General features: G+C 43.7%; 1 protein-coding gene across 12 annotated transcripts in view; it reads left to right on the top strand.

Moving 5' to 3' along the window:
- Positions 1 to 23,288, top strand: part of LOC110497818 (kinesin light chain 1) — a 52,218-nt gene that overhangs the window by 8,300 nt on the left and 20,630 nt on the right. For all 12 annotated transcript variants that reach the window (XM_090211231.1, XM_090211236.1, XM_090211233.1 and 9 more), the window contains exons 3-5: positions 17,711 to 17,981; positions 18,252 to 18,482; positions 18,595 to 18,673. In XM_090211231.1, the coding sequence (XP_090067357.1) occupies positions 17,712 to 17,981; positions 18,252 to 18,482; positions 18,595 to 18,673 (580 nt within the window). In that variant the 5' untranslated portion in view covers position 17,711. The remainder of the gene's footprint in view (positions 1 to 17,710; positions 17,982 to 18,251; positions 18,483 to 18,594; positions 18,674 to 23,288) is intronic.

Consider the following 23,288-nt stretch of genomic DNA (forward strand, 5'->3'; position numbering starts at 1 on the left):
GTCATCCCCCTCTTCAAAGGGGGACACACTCTTGACCCAAACTGCTACAGACCTATATCTATCCTACCCTGCCTTTCTAAGGTCTTCGAAAGCCAAGTCAACAAACAGATTACCGATCATTTCGAATCCCACCATACCTTCTCCGCTATGCAATCTGGTTTCAGAGCTGGTCATGGGTGCACCTCTGCCACGCTCAAGGTCCTAAACAATATCTTAACCGTCATCGATAAGAAACAATACTGTGCAGCCGTATTCATTGACCTGGCCAAGGCTTTCGACTCTGTCAATCACCACATCCTCATCTGCAGCCTCGACAGCCTTGGTTTCTCAAATGCCTCGCCTGGCTCACCAACTACTTCTCTGATAGAGTTCAGTGTGTCAAATTGGAGGGTCTGTTGTCCGGGCCTCTGGCAGTCTCTATGTGGGTGCCACAGGGTTCAATTCTTGGACTGACTCTCTTCTCTGTATACATCAATGATGTCGCTCTTGCTGCTGGTGAGTCTCTGATCCACCTCTATGCAGACGACACCATTTTGTATACTTCTGGCCCTTCTTTGGACACTGTGTTAACAACCCTCCAAGCGAGCTTCAATGAAAAGGGTTTCCATGGCCAAGCAGCCGCACACAAGCCTAAAATCATCATGCGCAATGTCAAGCGTTGGCTGGAGTGGTGTAAAGCTCGCCGCCATTGGACTCTGGAGCACTGGAACCGTGGAAACGCGTTCTCAGGAGTGCTTCACCATCTAGATATATCTAGGTTTGGAGGATGTCAGGAGAACGCTACCTGCCCGAATGCATGAAGCCAACTGTAAAGTTAGGTGAACAAAGAATAATGGTCTGGGGCTGTTCCCAGACAAGTCCCTATGTTCCAGTGAAGGGAAATCTTAACGCTACAGCATACAATGAAATCCTAGGTGATTCTGTGCTTCTGACTTTGTGGCAACAGTTTGGGGAAGGCCCTTTCCATTTTCAGCATGACAATGCCCCCGTGCACAAAGTGAGATCCATACAGAAATGGTTTGTTGAGATTGATGTGGAAGAACTTGACTGGCCTGCACAGAGCCGTGACCTCCACACCATCAAACACTTTTGGGATTATTTGGAATGCCGACTGCCAGACAGGACTAATCGCCCAACATCAGTGCCTTACCTCATTAATGCTCTTGTGGCTGAATGGAAGCATGTTCCTGCAGCAAGGCTCCAACATCTAGTGGAAAGCCTTCCCAGAAGAGAGGAGGATCTTATAGCAGCAAAGGGAGCCCTTGATTTTGGAATGAGATGTTCGACGAGCACGTGTCCACATTCTGTTTGTCATGTAGTGTAGTTGCTTTTTGATGGATATCCTGTAAACCATAAATAAAATGTTTGTAATGTATAGTACCGGTCAAAAGTTTTAGAACACCTACTCATTCAAGGATTTTTCTTTATTTTTACAATTTTCTACATTGTAGAATAATAGTGAAGACATCAAAACTATGAAATAACACATTTGAAATGGTGTAGTAACTAAAACTCTTGGCATTGTCTCAACCAGCTTCACCTGGAATGCTTTTCCTACAGTCTTGAAGTTCCCACATGTTGAGCACTTGTTGGCTGCTTTTCCTTCACTCTGCGTTCCGACTCATCCCAAACCAATTTGGTTGAGGTCAGGGGATTATGGAGGCCAGGTCATCTGATGCAGCACTCCATCACCCCCCTTCTTGGGAATGCTGTGGTAGCCATGCTGGTTAAGTGTGCCTTGAATTCTAAATAAATCACAGACAGTGTTACCAGCAAAGCACCCCCACACCATAACACCTCTTCCTCCATGCTTTACGGTGGGAAATACACATGCGGAGATGATCCATTCACCCACACCGCGTTTCACAAAGACACAGCGTTTGGAACCAAAAAGCTCCAATTTGGACTCCAGACCAAAGGACAAATGTCCACTAGTCTAATGTCCATTGCTCATGTTTCTTGGCCTAAGCAAGTCTCTTCTTATTATTGGTGTCCTTTTAGTAGTGGTTTATTTGCATCATTTCGACCATTAAGGCCTGACTCACAGTCTCCTCTGAACAGTTGATGTTGAGATGTGTCTGTTACTTGATCTCCATGAAACATTTATTTGGGCTGCAATTTCTGAGGCTGCTAACTCCAATGAACTTAAATTCTGCAGCAGAGGTAACTCTGTCTTCCTTTCCTGTGGTGGTCCTCATGAGAGCCAGTTTCATCATAGCGCTTGATGGTTTTTGCGACTGCACTTGAAGAAACTTTCAAAGTTTTTGAAAAATTCCGTATTGACTGACCTTCATGTCTTTAAAGTAATGGTGGACTGTCGTTTCTCTTTGCCTTTTTGAGCTTTTCTTGCCATAATATGATTTTGGTCTTTTACCAAATAGGGCTATCTTCTGTATACCACCCCTACCTTGTCACAACACAACTGATTGGCTCAAACGCATTAAGAAGGAGAGAAATTCCACAAATGAACTTAAAAAAAAAAAAAATTTAACAGTATTTTTATTGGAATTTCACAATTTTCACCCATATAAGAGATACAACAACAGAGACAAAGCACACAGAAAAAAAGAAGAAAAACAGCACCCACTTACACATACAGTGCCTTGCGAAAGTATTCGGCCCCCTTGAACTTTGGGACCTTTTGCCACATTTCAGGCTTCAAACATAAAGATATAAAACTGTATTTTTTTGTGAAGAATCAACCACAAGTGGGACACAATCATGAAGTGGAACGACATTTATTGGATATTTCAAACTTTTTTAACAAATCAAAAACTGAAAAATTGGGCGTGCAAAATTATTCAGCCCCTTTACTTTCAGTGCAGCAAACTCTCTCCAGGAGCCAAGAGGCCCATGATCACTCTGGATGAACTGCAGAGATCTACAGCTGAGGTGGGAGACTCTGTCCATAGGACAACAATCAGTCGTATATTGTACAAATCTGGCCTTTATGGAAGAGTGCCAAGAAGAAAGACATTTCTTAAAGATATCCATAAAAAGTGTTGTGTAAAGTTTGCCACAAGCCACCTGGGAGACACACCAAACATGTGGAAGAAGGTGCTCTGGTCAGATGAAACCAAAATTGAACTTTTTGGCAACAATGCAAAACGTTATGTTTGGCGTAAAAGCAACACAGCTCATCACCCTGAACACACTATCCCCACTGTCAAACATGGTGGTGGCAGCATCATGGTTTGTGCCTGCTTTTCTTCTGCAGGGACAGGGAAGATTGGTAAAATTGATGGGAAGATGGATGGAGCCAAATACAGGACCATTCTGGAAGAAAACCTGATGGAGTCTGCAAAATACCTGAGACTGGGACGGAGATTTGTCTTCCAACAAGACAATGATCCAAAACATAAAGCAAAATCTACAATGGAATGGTTCAAAAATAAACATATCCAGGTGTTAGAATGGCCAAGTCAAAGTCCAGACCTGAATCCAATCGAGAATCTGTGGAAAGAACTGAAAACTGCTGTTCACAAATGCTCTCCATCCAACCTCACTGAGCTCAAGCTGTTTTGCAAGGAGGAATGGGAAAAAATTTCAGTCTCTCGATGTGCAAAACTGATAGAGACTTACCCCAAGCGACTTACAGCTGTAATCGCAGCAAAAGGTGGCGCTACAAAGTATTAACTTAAGGGGGCTGAATAATTTTGCACGACCAATTTTTCAGTTTTTGATTTGTTAAAAAAAGTTTGAAATATCCAATAAATGTAGTTCCACTTCATAATTGTGTCCCACTTGTTGTTGATTCTTCACAAAAAAAATACAGTTTTATATCTTTATGTTTGAAGCCTGAAATGTGGCAAAAGGTCGCAAAGTTCAAGGGGGCCGAATACTTTCGCAAGGCACTGTATCTACGCGTATGTATGTATATATATATATATATATATATATATATATATATATATATATATATATATATATATATACACACATACATACACACACCCATACATATACATACACTCATGCGTATATACGCGTACGCACACACACACGCCCATACATACGTACACCATTTTCCTCTTCCCGCTCGGTGCTTCTCTCACCCCATCACCATCATTGCGTCTCTCAATACATACATTTTAAACAAACTTACAAACAGAAATTAAACAAAAAAGCTCAGTTTAAACCAAGAGGTTAGGTTCCACACATGGAACGTACAGTGTAGTTCTGAAATACATACATCCCCGTCATTCTACGAGAATCCTTGCAGCATAATAGCTGATACCTCAGGTTCTAGGTAATTTAGATAAGGTTCCCATACTTTGTAGAACTGGTCTGTTTTAGAATGCAATGTACATGTCAGATATTCCAGAGGCACCCATTCAAATAGTATCTTATGCCAATCTTTTAATAGAAGGAACCTTATCACTAATCCACTGTAAAAGGATGTTTTTCCTCGCTGCGAAGGTAAGGATGTTGTAAAGCCTCCTTTTACCCACAGAAGTAACCTGCCTACTAGGGAGACCTAACAGTAAAGAAACTGGGTCCAATTCTAGATCAACCCCTAGGATCTTTTCAATTTCTTGCAGAACACCAGACCAGTATCTTTGTATTTTGGTACATGACCATAAACAATGTGTTAGAGTGCCTGTATCAGTTTTGCATTTAAGACACTGAGGGGAAGAGGAAGTGGGGCTAAAAGCATGTCTGCGATTTGGGGATATATGCAATCTGTGTATTATTCTTAATTGGATTGCTCTAGTACGATTACATATAGATATTGTTTTTGCATATCTCCAAATGTCCTCCCACATCTCTTCGTCAATAGTAACAGACAATTCTTTCTCCCACACTTGTTTCACCCTCTGTGTGTTGACAGCAGAAAGGGACCTTAAAGTATCATAAAACAGACTTACAGACATTTTCCTTTGTGGGGAAAAAAGCATTCTTTCAATGACAGACACATCAGGGTTACCAATTAAGGTGGTGCTTTTCAGGATATAATGTCTTACTTGTAGGAAGCGGAAAAAGTCCTGCTTTGGGAGTCGATATTTCTCGACCATCTGCTCAAATGACAACAAAATCTTATCAACAAATAAGTCATTTAGCCTGCGTATGCCCTTATTAAGCCAAAAGTTAAAGCCGGCATCCAGCAATCCTGGACTGAAATCTGGATTGTTAAGAATTGGGGTAAGAGCAGAGGTTAGTTTGGACCTTCCCAGGAAGCGTTGAACTGACCTCCATACTTTGAGTGTGTTAAGTGTAACGGGATTATTGCAGTGATCTTCTACAGACTTGAAACTTCTGAAAAATAAAAGATCCTGTAAGGGGTATTTTGAAAGAGAAGTTTCAATGTCTAACCAAATAGAGGAGTCATCATTTGTGATCCAGTCAGAAATATAACAAAGGTGGGCACACCATTGATAGAACCTGATATTGGGCAGGTCCAAGCCGCCCATAGAACTTGGCAGCTACAATATTGCCATCTTAAGTCTTGGCTTGCGTTTACTCCATATAAAGGAACTTAGCCATCCATTTACATCCTTTATTACCTTATTGGAGAGTAATACTGGGATCATTTGGATTGGGTAAAGTAGTCTAGGTAAAATGTTCATTTTCAAGAGGGATATCCTACCCAACCAAGAAATCGGGAGAGAGTTCCAGCGCTCCAGATCCTGTCTTATTGTATCAAACAAGGGAACAAAATTGGCTTTGTACATTTGCTGGAATTTAGGAGTTACAAATATACCCAGATACATGAAACCTGAGGGAGACCATTTAAAAGGGAAGGGGGGAGAAGTATTAGGTACAGAGTGCAGGCTACCAAGTGGCATAGCCTCTGACTTAGTTAGGTTAATCTTGTAGCCTGAGAATTCGCTGAATAATTCAATAATATTAATAAGAGCTGTAATTGAAGTCTCGGGACTAGAGATGAATATCAGGACATCATCAGCATACAAGCTTATTTTATGGTGAACATCACCAATGAGCAGCCTCTGTATAGCAGGCGTTACCCTGGTGGCCTCGGCCAGTGGTTCCATAACGAGTGCAAAGAGGAGGGGGGATAAAGGACAGCCCTGTCTGGTACCTCTGTGTATAGAGAAGCTATTTGACCGTAGCCCATTAGTAAGAACAGCAGCCTGAGGATCATCATATAAAACTTTCACCCATTTTATAAAGTTGTCACCCAGACCAAATTTATTTAGAGCAAATAATAGGTAAGACCACTCCACACGATCAAATGCTTTCTCAGCATCTAGGGAGAGCACAAGACCATCCGCAGCACTTTGTTGGTAAGCTTGAATTACATTAAGAAGCCGCCTGACATTGTTGCATGACTTACGGCCCTTAATGAAGCCAGTTTGGTCTCCTCTCACAATTAGTGGCAGTGAGTCCTCTAATCTTGTGGCTAGAATTTTAGAAAGCAATTTTCTATCCACATTCAGAAGGGAAATTGGTCTGTACGAGGAACAAGACTCTGGACATTTTCCCTTTTTGAGAATAAGTGAAATGTTGGCTTCTCTCAGCGTTTGAGGGAGTTGGTCATTTGAAAATGAGTGATTAAACATATCACGCAATGGCTCAAGGATCAGGCCATGGAACTCTTTATAGAACTCACTACAAAACCCGTCTGGTCCTGGGGCCTTACCATTTTGCAGATTCTTAATTGCGAACATTATCTCTTCCTTGGTAATAGGGGCATTAAGGAGGGACCGCTGCTCTTCGGAGATAGTAGGGAGCTCAATCTTACAAAAGAAGTTCTCCATTAATTTGGGTGCATCATTTGGCAGTTCTGAGGCATAAAGATTTGTATAAAATTTCTTAAATGAGTCACTTATCAATTTATTTTCATATAAATGATTACCATCAGAGTCAGTAATAGTAGCAATTGACTGAGAGTCAGCTCTCTTTTTAGCTAGGTATGCCAAGTACTTTCCTGGCTTATCGCCATGTTCATATAGCTTTTGCCTGACAAATCTCATTTTCTTTTCAGCGTCCTGTGTTAGGAGAGAGTCTAACGTTGATCTAATGACTGATATTTCCTTTAATAGGGCAGGAGTGGGCGTTTTAATGTAGTCCTTCTCTTTAGTTCCTAATTCACCCTCTAACATTTTTTGCTTTTCACGCTTTTTCCGTCTCTTAGTAGCTGTGTATGACATAATCAGACCCCTGGCATACGCTTTACAGGTCTCCCAAAGGAGCGAGGGGTTATCTGTTGATTGAGAGTTAATAGAGAAAAATGCTTTAAACTCTGTAATGAAATATGATGTGAATGTATGGTCTTTAAGAATGGTTGTGTTCAACCTCCAATGTCTTGACCGATTGAATGCCCCGTTGAGTTTTATGTCCAGGATCACCTCAGCATGATCAGATATGACTATGCTTCCCATCCTAGCGGATATCCTCACACTCCAAGATCGCATAGCAGTTCAGACGTCTTTTGTCCTCGTCTTGTCGTGTCCTGTATATATATATATTTACAACTTTTTTCACATACATTTTATTTTTATTTTCCATCAACTCATCTTCTAAACACTCTCCTGCAACCAGCCTCACCAATTTATATTTATAAAAAAGTATTATTTACCTCAGATCTGCAATCCTTCAGGAAGCTAGCCAGAAACTCCAGGAGGCTGGCCAGAAGCTAGCCAGAAGCTAGCCAGGAGCTAGCCCAGAAGCTAATCAGAAGCTAACCACGGTTTGTGGTCATCGGCTGTCCTTTAGTTCGAAAATCTATCGAAAATCTATCGCCAGTTTTGTACGGCGCAGCGCGGCTCGGAACGGAACATACCGGACCAATTTTTCTCTCCATGTCCCTGGATTTCAACTGCTCTCTGGACATTCATACCCGGATCTCACAGCTAGCTAGCTGCTATCCGTGTGACAGTCGGCTTTCGTCGATTCCGGAGCAAACATCGATTGTTCCGGTGCTAGCCAGCTCCGTCAATCACGCCTGAGTTCCATCATTCACTCCTGGGCTGCAGTCACCTATCCGGACCCGTTTCACTGCCTACGCGGAGCCCCACCGGGCCTTCACAACCGGACTGCCGACGTTATCTACCTGAAGGAGATCCGGCTGGCTCCTCTGTCGCGACGTTACCGGAACGCCCATCTGCGGCCCGCTAACCGTTAGCTGTCTTTCCGGCTGCTATCTGAATAGACAATCGGACAATTTATTTATTTGAATTATTATGTTTTCTTCTCGGGCCTCTATAACTATATCTATTGTTCTTATTTTTGTTGTTGTGTGATTTGGATTAATCCCCTCTACCACACGGAACCCCACTAATCTACTGACCGAACGCAAGAGGTGGCTAACAACAGACTCCATCCTATGCTAGCTTGCTACCGGTTGGCTTGGCTAGCTGTCTAAATCGCCGTGACCCTAAACCAACCTCTCCACTCACTGGACCCTTTTGATCACTCGACTAAGCATGCCTCTCCTTAATGTCAATATGTCTTGTCCATTGCTGTTCTGGTTAGTGTTTATTGGCTTATTTCACTGTAGAGCCTCTAGTCCTGCTCACTATAACTTATCCAACCTATTAGTTCCACCACCCACACATGCAATGACATCTCCTGGTTTCAATGATGTTTCTAGAGACAATATCTCTCTCTTCATCACTCAATACCTAGGTTTACCTCCACTGTATTCACATCCTACCTTACCTTTGTCTGTACATTATACCTTGATGCTATTTTATCGCCCCCAGAAACCTCCTTTTACTCTCTGTTCCAGACGTTCTAGACGACCAATTCTTATTGCTTTTAGTCGCACCCTTATTCTACTCCTCCTATGTTCCTCTGGCGATGTAGAGGTGAATCCAGGCCCTGCAGTGCCTAGCTCCACTCCTATTCCCCAGGCGCTCTCTTTTGACGACTTCTGTAACCGTAATAGCCTTGGTTTCATGCATGTTAACATTAGAAGCCTCCTCCCTAAGTTTGTTCTATTCACTGCTTTAGCACACTCTGCCAACCCGGATGTTCTAGCTGTGTCTGAATCCTGGCTTAGGAAGACCACCAAAAATTCAGACATTTTAATTCCAAACTACAACATTTTCAGACAAGATAGAACTGCCAAAGGGGGCGGTGTTGCAATTTACTGCAAAGATAGCCTGCAGAGTTCTGTCCTACTATCCAGGTCTGTACCCAAACAATTTGAACTTCTACTTTTAAAAATCCACCTTTCTAAAAACAAGTCTCTCACCGTTGCCGCCTGCTATAGACCACCCTCTGCCCCCAGCTGTGCTCTGGACACCATATGTGAACTGATTGCCCCCCATCTATCTTCAGAGCTCGTGCTGCTAGGCGACCTAAACTGGAACATGCTTAACACCCCAGCCATCCTACAATCTAAACTTGATGCCCTCAATCTCACACAAATTATCAATGAACCTACCAGGTACCTCCTCAAAGCCTTAAACACGGGCACCCTCATAGATATCATCCTAACCAACTTCCCCTCTAAATACACCTCTGCTGTCTTCAACCAAGATCTCAGCGATCACTGCCTCATTGCCTGCATCCGTAATGGGTCAGCGGTCAAACGACCTCCTCTCATCACTGTAAAACGCTCCCTGAAACACTTCAGCGAGCAGGCCTTTCTAATCGACCTGGCCGGGGTATCCTGGAAGGATATTGACCTCATCCCGTCAGTAGAGGATGCCTGGATATTTTTTAAAAATGCCTTCCTAACCATCTTAAATAAACATGCCCCATTCAAGAAATTTAGAACCAGGAACAGATATAGCCCTTGGTTCTCCCCAGACCTGACTGCCCTTAATCAACACAAAAACGTCCTATGGCGTTCTGCATTAGCATCGAACAGCCCCCGTGATATGCAGCTGTTCAGGGAAGCTAGAAACCATTATACACAGGCAGTTAGAAAAGCCAAGGCTAGCTTTTTCAAGCAGAAATTTGCTTCTTGCAACACTAACTCAAAAAAGTTCTGGGACACTGTAAAGTCCATGGAGAATATGAACACCTCCTCCCAGCTGCCCACTGCACTGAAGATAGGAAACACTGTCACCACTGATAAATCCACCATAATTGAAAATTTCAATAAGCATTTTTCTACTGCTGGCCATGCTTTCCACCTGGCTACTCCTACCCCTGTCAACAGCACTGCACCCCCAACAGCAACTCGCCCAAGCCTTCCCCATTTCTCCTTCTCCCAAATCCATTCAGCTGATGTTCTGAAAGAGCTGCAAAATCTGGACCCCTACAAATCAGCCGGGCTAGACAATCTGGACCCTTTCTTTCTAAAATGATCTGCCGAAATTGTTGCCACCCCTATTACTAGCCTGTTCAACCTCTCTTTCGTGTCGTCTGAGATTCCCAAAGATTGGAAAGCAGCTGCGGTCATCCCCCTCTTCAAAGGGGGGGACACTCTTGACCCAAACTGCTACAGACCTATATCTATCCTACCATGCCTTTCTAAGGTCTTCGAAAGCCAAGTCAACAAACAGATTACCGACCATTTTGAATCTCACCATACCTTCTCTGCTATGCAATCTGGTTTCAGAGCTGGTCATGGGTGCACCTCAGCCACGCTCAAGGTCCTAAACGATATCTTAACCGCCATCGATAAGAAACATTACTGTGCAGCCGTATTCATTGATCTGGCCAAGGCTTTCGACTCTGTCAATCACCACATCCTCATCGGCAGACTCAACAGCCTTGGTTTCTCAAATGATTGCCTCGCCTGGTTCACCAACTACTTCTCTGATAGAGTTCAGTGTGTCAAATCTGAGGGTCTGTTGTCCGGACCTCTGGCAGTCTCTATGGGGGTGCCACAGGGTTCAATTCTTGGACCGACTCTCTTCTCTGTATACATCAATGAGGTCGCTCTTGCTGCTGGTGAGTCTCTGATCCACCTCTACGCAGACGACACCATTCTGTATACTTCCGGCCCTTCTTTGGACACTGTGTTAACAACCCTCCAGGCAAGCTTCAATGCCATACAACTCTCCTTCCGTGGCCTCCAACTGCTCTTAAATACAAGTAAAACTAAATGCATGCTCTTCAACCGATCACTACCTGCACCTACCCGCCTGTCCAACATCACTACTCTGGACGGCTCTGACTTAGAATACGTGGACAACTACAAATACTTAGGTGTCTGGTTAGACTGTAAACTCTCCTTCCAGACCCATATCAAACATCTCCAATCCAAAGTTAAATCTAGAATTGGCTTCCTATTTCGCAACAAAGCATCCTTCACTCATGCTGCCAAACATACCCTTGTAAAACTGACCATCCTACCAATCCTCGACTTTGGCGATGTAATTTACAAAATAGCCTCCAATACCCTACTCAACAAACTGGATGCAGTCTATCACAGTGCAATCCGTTTTGTCACCAAAGCCCCATACACTACCCACCATTGCGACCTGTACGCTCTCGTTGGCTGGCCCTCGCTTCATACTCGTCGCCAAACCCACTGGCTCCATGTCATCTACAAGACCCTGCTAGGTAAAGTCCCCCCTTATCTCAGCTCGCTGGTCACCATAGCATCTCCCACCTGTAGCACACGCTCCAGCAGGTATATCTCTCTAGTCACCCCCAAAACCAATTCTTTCTTTGGCCGTCTCTCTTTCCAGTTCTCTGCTGCCAATGACTGGAACGAACTACAAAAATCTCTGAAACTGGAAACACTTATCTCCCTCACTAGCTTTAAGCACCAACTGTCAGAGCAGCTCACAGATTACTGCACCTGTACATAGCCCACATATAATTTAGCCCTATCAACTACCTCTTTCCCAACTGTATTTAATTTATTTATTTATTTTGCTCCTTTGCACCCCATTATTTTTATTTCTACTTTGCACATTCTTCCATTGCAAAACTACCATTCCAGTGTTTTACTTGCTATATTGTATTTACCTTGCCACCAAGGCCTTTTTTTGCCTTTACCTCCCTTCTCACCTCATTTGCTCACATTGTATATAGACTTGTTTATACTTTATTATTGACTGTATGTTTGTTTTACTCCATGTGTAACTCTGTGTTGTTGTATCTGTCGAACTGCTTTGCTTTATCTTGGCCAGGTCGCAATTGTAAATGAGAACTTGTTCTCAACTTGCCTACCTGGTTAAATAAAGGTAAAATAAAAAAATAAAAAAAAATAGAACAGACTGCAGAGACGTCCTGGGCACAAAAAAATAATCTATTCTAGTCTGACATCCATGAGGTGCAGAGAAAAAAGTGAACTCTCTGTTGGAGGGATGAAAAGCTCTCCAGACATCCGCATACCCCAGATCATCACAAATAGCTTTAAGTGACTTAGCTTGAGGAGAGAGTGAAGCTATACCGCTGGGGAACCTACCAATAAGGGGGTTCAACAAGCAGTTAAAATCTCCTCCAACCACTGCAGTGTCCGAGTTTAATTCTGAAAAGTCTAGAAAAACCTTAGTGAGGAAATCAGGGGGGTGAGCAGGGGGGAAGTAAATATTCATTATAGAAATGCTCTGCCCTTGTAAAGTACCATTAATTATAACAAAGCGACCAAATTGATCTTTCACACAATTCAAGACCTTAAGTGGTAAGTTCTTTTTCACCAGAATTGCTACCCCTCTACTTCTGGATGTAAATGATGAGAAAAACACTTGACCAAACCCCCCTTGTTGTAATTTCAGGTGCTCCTTATCATCCAAATGAGTTTCTTGCAACAGGGCAATATCAATATTTTCTTTTTTCAAAAAAAGATAGTACCTTCTTCCTCTTAATGGGGTTATGGCTCCCTCTAATGTTCCATGTACATACACGCAGTCCGTTACCTGCCATTGTATCTTGACCATTCAATATCCAGGCTGGATCCCACTGTAAAAGTGGGGTGGTACCTTTTTCCATGTGTTGAACTCTCCTCTATCTCACCGAGCATAAACAAACGATATGAACCCTGAACTCGAACTATACTAAACCCAAAAATTAAACATGTAAAGATCCAAAAGGGGGTTTTCCCACTAGCTAACATGCAGGGGATTTCAACTCTCCAATGTAGACTCTTAAGTCTGCATCGCCGCTCCATAGCCTCATCCTTTATATGTATGGAAAAGAAAATCAATAGGAGAATATTGAGGCTCTTCCACCTAAAACCAAGCCTGGGCACCAATATGGATTCACACATATCTCAGCCTGAGCTATAGCGGCTATTACTTTAGCAAGAAAAATAATAAAGATACGAATATTACTGAGCCGGAGTACGTGAGGACTCACGTCACTGTTTCATGATCATATTCAACCAAAAATAAACAAAGTTATCCAATGCTGCTGAGATGCAGCTTAAAAGTTATTTACCCGAGAGAGTCAATAAACGCAGCAGCCTCTTCAGGTGTGTAGAGCTTTTTAGGTGATCCGTTGACCATAATCTTCAATGTGGCCGGGTACAACAGTGCGTAGTCCATCTTCATTCTCCTGAGTCGAGCCTTCGCCTCATCAAACGCTTTGCGTCTTCGTACAACCGCAGTGGAATAATCATTGAAGAATGAGACCTTAGGACTTTTACGTTGACTACCATCAGAGCCGATGTTTCTAGCCGCGTCCATGACGCGCTGCTTGTCGGTGAAGTTGTGGAACTTTATAACCACCGGCCGTGGGCGCTGGTTGGGACCGGGTATCGGTGCTTGAGAGCGATGGGCTCTGTCCAGCTTCACACGGCCAGCCTTAGTGTCCATTTGTAGGTAGCCAGGGATCCATTCCTCAAAGAATTTTACTGAACGTGTCCCTTCAGAATTTTCCGGGAGTCCCACAACACGAATATTGCATCTGCGTCCTCGATTATCCAAGTCGTCAATGTGCTCCGCCATCTCGCGCACCTGTTTCTCAAGTGCTTTTATCTTAGCGTCCATAGATGTAGTTGAAGTTTCCACTGCATCAATTCTTCCTTCCGCCTCAACAACACGTTCCACAACCCTCTGTAATTCAGCTGAATGGCCTGCTATTGCTTCCAAGACCATTCTTATCTTAGCATCGATCACTTTAGTAATGTTATCAGTCATCTTTTGAATCACCAGGTCCATTGTGCCTGTATCCGCAATGGTGCAAGCCTCGCTAACGTTAGCTAGCTCCTCATGCCCATCCACAGGGGTGGTGGTTTTGGTCGACTTCTTAGTAGTTCTGTTGGGCATGTTGTCGGAGATTTTTGCGAAAAAGCCGTCAAGACTCATTATATGGTAACTTATTTAGCCAATTCTACCAATTTTTCAAGCTAGGAGATTAATGTAAGAATATAAATTTACGAATCCCACGAGAGCTCGCTGAAACACCGTGTTCTCTCTACGGCGCCATTTTCATCCCCCACAAATGAACTTTTAACATGGCACACCTGTTAATTGAAATGCATTCCAGGTGACTACGCAATGAAGCTGGTTGAGAGAATACCAAGCGTGTGCAAAGGGTGGCTATCTGAAGAATCTCAAATATAAAATATATTTTGATTTGTTGAATGCTTTGTTTTTGGTTACTACATGATTCCATGTGTGTTATTTAATAGTTTTGATGTCTTCACTATTATTCTACAATGTAGAAAATAGTAAAAATAAAGAAAAACCCTTGAATGAGTAGGTGTTCCAAAACTTTTGACCAGTAGTGTGCATTTTATATTTTGTTAAGAAATCATAATTTAGTGTGTCTGTTAATCCATTGGAGCACAATTTGTAAAATATTTTTTAATGTATTTTTCATTCCACCTCTTAAAAAAACAATATATTGGCAGATATAAATCAAATTGTTTTGGTCACATGCAATAACATCTGCTAAATATGTGTAAGTGTAGCGAAATGCAATATCGGTAATCACTACTTTTGCCTGATCCCTAAAACCTGATCCTTAACCAGGCTCTAATTTAGGAAGTTAATTTCCTTGGAAAGATAACTGCCCCGTGCCTCTCCGTCCATGCATAGGCCTACTCTATTTAATTGAGAACACTTGCACACCTGATCTCGCACGCCCAACTAGGAGAGGAGAGATAGGCTATAGCCTATCTTTTTAGGAGTGTGATGATTTGCAGGCAGAGACATGTAAATGGGTAATCAACATTTATTGAAAAGGGCAACGCTCGCTCAACATGGTATGTGTGTGTTGCGCCTTTTCAATTATATATTTTTGATTGCACCTCGACTTATGTTGGTTGAGCGCCCTCCACTTCTTTCCATTATCAATATTTATTTACAGACACTGTAGTAAACAATAGCGTAACATTTAAAGCTGCAATAATGTAACATTTTGGGCGAACTGACCAAATACCTATAGAAATATGAGATATAAATCTGTCATTCTCATTGAAAGCAAGTCTAAGAAGCGCTAGATGTGTTCTATGTGCGCTATTTCTATGCTTCCAGTTTCATTGAGACCACATATACTGTATAAGAGGTTGGCTCCTGAACTTGAAGCGGCGAATGCTGAGTGTGCGAATAAAGCGACAGAGGTGTTTTTAATACAATAGGAAGGCTAACGCGGAATGACGACCGTTTCCAAATAAATCGTTTTTTTTATCCCAAAGTTGTGTGTCTGACTGCATGACAAATGCAGACTGCGCAGCAATGATTTCTACTTGGAAGTTTGATACAGAGAGATGGTGTTTGTTAGTTTCACGACTACAGGGGTGTATGTTGTTTTAATTTACCATGGTTGTTGGCAGTTTCTATCAGTGAATAGCGCCTTATATAAACGTGCCATAGTGTTTCTTATTCATTTTAGTACCATAGTGATTGGCTAAATTGAAGAGGACCCCAGGTCAATCCATTTCGTGATGAGAAGGACCGTGACTAAGATGAGTAATTCCACCTCAAAAAACACAAGAAAGAGGATTTTGACACGCACCATCTCAGATTGTTCTGAAATCGTTTATGTAGTTAGAAGATCAGCGTTCCTGAAACGTTTTGTTGAAATATAATTTGATCTCTGAGAAATTAAGCTAATTAATTGTACCCAAATTGGCCATTTTAATTTACAGGATTCATATAATCTTAAATAAATATATTACCTAACATTCGATTTGGACCACAATTCTAACCTAACAATGAGTAAGACATGAATAATAAAATGGTCAAAGATCTCCCACGGACCACCCACAACCCCTGCCAATCCCACCTCATCAACCAATATACACCATCAGTTCTCTGTTTGACAAGTAGTATGGCGCTGCTGCTTTGAATATTGCTTCTTCATCCTTTTAATGTATTCCCTGTGAATCTGGTGGGTTTTTTCCCTCCCGTTCAGAAAAATTACTATTTAAGTCGCTTGCATTATTTACCATAAATGAATGTGAATGTATCAAGTTTTGTCCACTAGATGCTGCTGGTCCTGATACTTTTATTAATTTAGCTGGTCTCTTGTGTTTTATTAAATGGATCACAATTTCTTTGCAACTTTCAGTAGGAAAGCAATAGCTTTTGCTCATGATGAAAATACACTAAACACAAATATAAACACAACATGTAAAGTGTTGGTTTCGTGCTCTGAAATAAAAGATCTCAGTAATTTTCAAAATGCACCAAAAGCTTATTTCTCTCAAATTTTGTACATTTCTCCTTTGCTGAGGTAATCCATCCAGCTGACAGATGTGGTATATCAAGAAGCTGATTAAACAGCATGATAAGTACACAGGTGCACCTTGTGCTGGGGACAAAAGGAGACTTTAAAATGTGCAGTTTAATCACAAAACACAATGCCACAGATGTCTCAAGTTGAGGGAGCGCTACGTGCAATTAGCATGCTGACTGCAGGAATGTCCACCAGAGCTGTTGTCAGAGAATTGATTGTTCATTTCTCTATCGTTGCTTTTCAAGAATTTGGCAGTAAGTCCAACCTGCATCACAACCGCAGACCACATGTAACCACACCAGCCCAGGGCCTCCACATCCAGCTTCTTCACCTGTGGGATCGTCTGAGGGGGGGTGGGGAGTGGTTGCTGAGGAGTATTTCTGTCTGTAAAAAAGCCATTTTTGTGGGTTAAAACTCATTCTGGTTGACTGGGCCTGGCTCCCCAGTTGGTTGGCCTGGCTGCCAAGTGGGTGGGCTAATGTCCTCCCAGGTCCACCCACCCATGGCTGCACCCCTACCCAGTCATGTGAAATCCATAGATTAGGGCCTAATGAGTTTATTTCTGACTGATTTCCTTCTATGAACTGTCACTCAGTAAAATCTTTGAAGTTGTTGCATGTTGAGTTTTATATTTTTGTTCAGTAAAGGTAGAGAACATTGAACAGAACAAGGTTATGTCAATAATGACATTTTGACAAAAATGCAGATAGAACCTTCTAGACCCAAGCGCTTGATCTGTCCAGGTATATCTACATTGTCAACACCTCAGCTGGGCTCTGTTTAAACTGACAGACAGACAGGCTGCAGTCAGAGCAGGTCTTCCAATAAATCGCCCAGGCGCTCCTCTTTCTTTTCTCAAAAGCCCTGCTTGCATGTGTGTCATTGGTTGATAAGCACACTTTGTGCAATAAACCTAGTGATTTTACCACGCAGAAACAGGTACACTGAGGCGCATATTGATTAAGAAATGCTCAATAGATAAGAGTAGGCTGGATGCTGGAAAGGCTGTCTGATGATAAAATGTAATATGCCGCACAACTGTGAGGACGGAAGTTAAGATCAAGCAGAAGTTCATTAGTCTGTAACACATTGGGATACAGCCAGGAGTAAACTGATATGCATATGCATTTAGCAACAGTGAAATAGAGGGCTGGGGTATTCATACTTCTACATTTTTAACTAAATCCATTCCTCTTCTGTGTGACTGCTACAGGATGCGTGAGAACATGTCTGCCATGGTGTGTGTGAAGGAGGAGGAGGAGGACCCTGGGGAGAAGCTGTCCCAGGATGAGATCATCTCCAGGACCAAGCAGGTGATCCAGGGCTTGGAGGCTCTAAAGCAGGAACACAACTCCATCCTGGAGGGCCTTCTGGGCACACTGCACTGCTTGAAGCAGGATGACCAGGGAGTCCTGGTGGAGGAGAAGTCCCTCATGATCCGCAAGTCCCTGGAGATGCTGGAGCTGGGCCTGAGCGAGGCACAGGTTAGTACACTGTATAGGTCTAGGCTACATGCCTCAGGCTGGGGGAGAGCTAGAGCCCTCTGGGATCTAATCTAATGAACTTTCAAATTAGACAGCTAGATGGAGAACCCACAGGCACCTACCACCTAAATGACCTGTGTCAGTAAATCAGACTACAACCAAGGATTATCCATTAATTATTTACTACTAGTCTCCTCAGTGTTCTTCCGCACCCTTTGGACCTCTTGCCCAGTTGCCTCACCCCTAAACCCCTCGCTGTGTTTGGTCCAGGTGATGATGGCGCTGTCGGGCCACCTGAGCTCGGTGGAGTCGGAGAAGCAGAAGCTGCGGGCACAGGTGCGCCGGCTGTGCCAGGAGAACCAGTGGCTGAGGGACGAGCTGGCAGGCACCCAGCAGAAGCTGCAGAAGAGCGAGCAGAGTGTGGCTCAGCTGGAGGAGGAGAAGAAACACCTGGAGTTCATGAACCAGCTGAAGAAGTACGATAAGGACCTGCTGCCATCGGTGAGTTAACCCACACACACACACAGACTGACTCACACCACCGCATTTCATTTGCCTGGTTTACACTGAATGACAATAACAATCATCTGTCCTCCCTGTTTTCCTCTGTTAGGAGGAGAAGGACTCTGACTCCAGTAAAGAGAATCTGGATGATCTGTTCCCAGATGACCAGGATGACCAACCTCCAGGCAGTGAGTCTTCTTCTTGTACCCATGTCTTTCTCTGTTCCTCACCTCACGTTTCCTCTCCTTGTTCCTACTTCCTACATTCCCTCCCCACTCCCTCCAATACATTAACTAGTCCATTTCTCCTCCTGTTGGTCTGAAAGTACGTATCACTATGAGCTTTAAAGTGCTATTAGTCAGAGCTGGTTGAGTGTGGAGGCAGGCCAAATGGAAATGGACCCAGTGAGCCAGATCACACAGTCACCAGGTTGGGTTCACTCCAGCAACCAGCATGTACATGAGAGGATCTCAGGCAGAGGGACAACACCCACTCCCCACTAAGCTGGGCATTTATTGATAAAATTAAGCAAAGGGGTCCTACGTACAATATCGTATAATGATCCTACACAGAACCACTTCCAGCAAATGGGTAAAAAAGCATAATTAATCTGCATAAGTAACATATTGCAGGGATTTAAAGGGTACATCTCCAGTAATTGCTCCACCACATAGAGAGCTAATAAGATGCAGACAGGGATATGGAGGAGGGAGAGAGAGAGAGGAGCAGGATCTCTCTAGTCCTTTGTTGTGTTTGTATTGGGCTGTTAATACTTTATTTTATTCCAAGTTTCTGCCTGCTTAATGAGCACAATCTGAAGAGCGAGAGGGAACGAAAGAGAGGATCAAAGAAAAGAGTGGGTTGTGCCAGGAAGCTCTCCAGAATGCGGGGGAGGCAAGCGTCAAATGCTCCTGAGTGCGCTCACATTAATCCTGCCCCCACATGAAGCAGAGCTGACTGAGACAGGGCTCTGTGTCTGTCTGTGTAGTGTGAAGTGGATTCGACTCCTCTCTGTCCTGACTGGTACCTCCCTGAAATACTCTTATGTCTTAGGTCCCTCTCACTGCAGTGGTGGAGATGGTTTAATTGCTTGTCTCCAGCTACACTAGGATTACAAAAGTATGTGGACACCCCTTCAAATGATTGGATTTGGCTATTTCAGCCACACCTATTGCTGACAAGTGTATAAAATCTAGCACAAAGCCATGCAATCACCATAGACAAACATTGGCAGTAGAATGGCCTTTCTGAAGAGCTCAGTGACTTTCAATGTGGCACTGTCATAGGATGCCACCTTTACCGTCAAGTCAGTTTGTCAAATTTCTGCCCTGTTAGAGCTGCCCCGGTCAACTGTAAGTGCTGTTATTGTGAAGTGGAACCGTATAGGAGCAACAACGGTTCAGTGGTAGGCCACACAAGCTCACAGAATGGGACCGCAGACTATTGTATAATTTTTTTTATTTTTTAAAGGTCTTAATTTGAAGTTTGTAGCGCATAACAGTTGTCTGTTATCGGTTGCAACCCTCCCTACCGAGTTCCAATCTGCCTCTGGAAGCAACATCAGCACAATAACTGTTCATTGGGAGCTTCATGAAATGGGTTTCTATGGCCGAGCAACCGAACACAAGCCTAAGATCACCATGCTCAATGCCAAGCGTCGGATGGAGTGGTGTAAAGCTCGCCGCCATTGGACTCTGGAACAGTGAAAACGTGTTCTCTGGAGTGATGAATCACGCTTCACCATCAGGCAGTCTAATCTGGGTTTGGTGGATACCAGGACAGCGCTACCTGCCCGAATGCATAGTGCCAACTGTAAAGTTTAGTGGAGGAGGAATAGTCTTCTGGGGCTGTTTTTCATGGTTCGGGCTGGGCCCCTTAGTTCCAGTGAAGGGAAATCTTAATGCTACAGCATACAATGGCATTCTAGACGGTTCTATGCTTACAACTTTGTGGCAACAGTTTGGGGAAGGCCCTTTCTTTCATGTTTCAGCATGACAATGCCCCGTGCACAAAGCGAGGTCCATACAGAAATGGATTGCAGAGATTGATGTGGAAGAACTTGTCTGGCCTGAACAGAGCCCTGACCTCAACACCATCGAACACCTCTGGGATGAAATGGAACAACGACTGCCAGCCAGGCCTAATCGCCCAACATCAGTGCCCGACCTCACTAATGCTTGTGGCTGAATGGAAGCAAGTCTTCACAGCAATGTTCCAACATCTAGTGGAAAACCTTCCCATAAGAGTGGAGGCTATTGTAGCAGCAAAGGACGACCAACTCCATATTAATGCCCATGATTTTGGAATGAGATGTTCAGGTGTCCACATTTTTGGTCATGTAGTGTAGATGGAGCATAGCTAGTTTTTTTTTAGGTAGTTACAGTGTAGTGAACGTTTGTTCCTGTCCTCGCATATATGAAGTGAAAAGACCATGACAAGTGACGTGTTTGTGAGTGACCTTTTTGCAATGCAGCGCTACCTTTTCACGTCTATTGGATATGTTTGGCTTTGCCTAGGGCTGTGACGATCATGGAATTTTGGATGACCGTAATTGGCCAGCCAAATGAAGTAATTAATGACTGTAATAACCGTTCCTGACTGCATGTGCTGCCATAGAAATAGAATGAATAGAATGGGAATTCCCGTTCAAGTCAATAATGGGTCAATAATGGGTTGGCAGTTTGTCACGAGTTACCACAGCCACAATGTCATGATTGGTTATATGAGTGAAGGGAAAGCAGCCAACAAGTGCTCAGCATATGTGGGAACTGGTTGAAGCTGGTTCAGACAATGCCAAGAGTGTGCAAAGCTGTCATCAAGGCAAAGGGTGGCTATTTGAAGAATCTCAAATATAAAATATATTTGGATTTGTTTAACACTTTTTTGGTTACTACATGATTCCCTATGTGTTATTTCATAGTCTTGATGTCTTCACTATTATTCTACAATGTATAAAAAAGTAAAATCAAGAAAAACCTGTGTTGTTCTAAAACCTTTGTGTATATTGTAAAAAAATCTTGCTTTTTGGTCTTCATTTAAGGTTAGGCATAAGGTTAGCATTGTGGTTAAGGTTAAGTTTAAATTAAGATTTTAAGAAGTTCCTTTGTAGAAATAGGTGGGGTTTAGCCATAATCATGACTTTGTGGCTGTGCTAACTATTGACAACCTGTCACGCCTTGACCTTAGTTATTTTGGTTAGGTCAGGGTGTGACAAGGGTGGTTGGTTTAGTTTTTGCCCTGTCTATGGTTTTTGTATATCTATGGGGTTTTAGTATGTCTAGGTATATGTAGGTCTATGGTGGCCTGAATTGGTTCCCAATCAGAGGCAGCTGTTTATCGTTGTCTCTGATTGGGGATCCTATTTAGGTTTCCATTTTGGTTTTGTGGGTTATTGTCTGTGTAGTTGCATGTCAGCACTCGTGTTTACAGCTTCACGTTCATTTTCTTTAGTGTTCTTCGTTTAAATAAAGAAGAATCTATTCATCTCACGCTGCGCCTTGGTCTCCTCCTTATGACGAACGTGACAGAATAACCCACCAAACAAGGACCAAGCAGCATGAAAAGGAGGAACAGCGCTTAATGGGGAAATGGACCTGGGAGGAGATATTAGATGGAGCAGGACCCTGGACACAACCGGGGGAGTATCGCCGTCCTAAGGAGGAGTTGGAGGCAGCGAAAGCGGAACGGCGCTACTACGAGGAGAAATACAGGAGAATAGAGGAACAGCGACGATAGCACGGAAGCCCAAGAGGCAGCCCTAAGATTTTTTTTGAGGAGATTGGCTGAGTCAGGTAGGAGACCTGAGCAAACTCCTCGTGCTTACCGTGGGGAGTGTGTAACTGGTCAGGCACCGTGTTATGCAGAGATGCGCAAGGTGTCTCAGAGATGCGCAAGAATGGGCATCCAGCCAGGACGTATTGAGCCAGCTCTATGTTCTGGATCTCCAATGCGTCTCCACGGTCCAGTGTATCCTGTGCCTCCTCCCCGCACTCACCCTGAGGTGTGTGTCACCAGCCCGATACCACCAGTGCCAGCACCACGCACCAGTGCCGGCACCACGCACCAGGCCTACAGTGCGCCTCGGCAGTCCAGAGCGTCCGGCGACAGTACCCAGTCCAGAGCGTCCGGCGACAGTACCCAGTCCAGAACCTCCAACGACGGGCCACAGTCCGGAACCTCCAACGACGGGCCACAGTCCGGAACCTCCAACGACGGTCCCCAGCCCGGGGTCTCCAGCGAGGGTCCCCAGCCCGGGGCCTACGGCGAGGATCCGCAGTCCAGAGCCTCCGACGATGATCCACGGGTCAGTGCTACAAGAGCGGACTCAGTGTAAAGAACGTGGGCGGCGTCCAGAACCAGAGCCGCCACCGAGGTTAGATGCCCACCCAGCCCCTCCCATATAGGTTTAGGTTTGCGGGCCGGGAGTCCGCACCTTTTGGGGGGGGGGGGGGGGGGGTACTGTCACGCCCTGACCTTAGTTATTTTTGCTTTCTTTATTATTTTGGTTAGGTCAGGGTGTGACGAGGGTGGTATGTGTGTTTTTGTCCTGTCTAGGGTTTTTTGTATTTCTATTGGGTTTTGGTATGTCTAGGTGAATGTAGGTCTATGGTGGCCTGAATTGGTTTCCAATCAGAGGCAGCTGTTTATGGGGATCCTATTTAGGTTGCCATTTTCCATGTTGGTTTGGTGGGTTATTGTTTATGTGTAGTTGCATGTCAGCACTCGTGTTTATGGCTTCATGTTCATTTTGTTTAAAGAAGAATGTATTCATCTCACGCTGCGCCTTTGTCTCCTCGTTATGAC

The sequence above is a fragment of the Oncorhynchus mykiss genome, chromosome 19 (genome assembly GCF_057628025.1).
Source record: "Oncorhynchus mykiss isolate SJ-2025 chromosome 19, ASM5762802v1, whole genome shotgun sequence".
NCBI classification, from domain to species: Eukaryota; Metazoa; Chordata; class Actinopteri; order Salmoniformes; family Salmonidae; genus Oncorhynchus; species Oncorhynchus mykiss.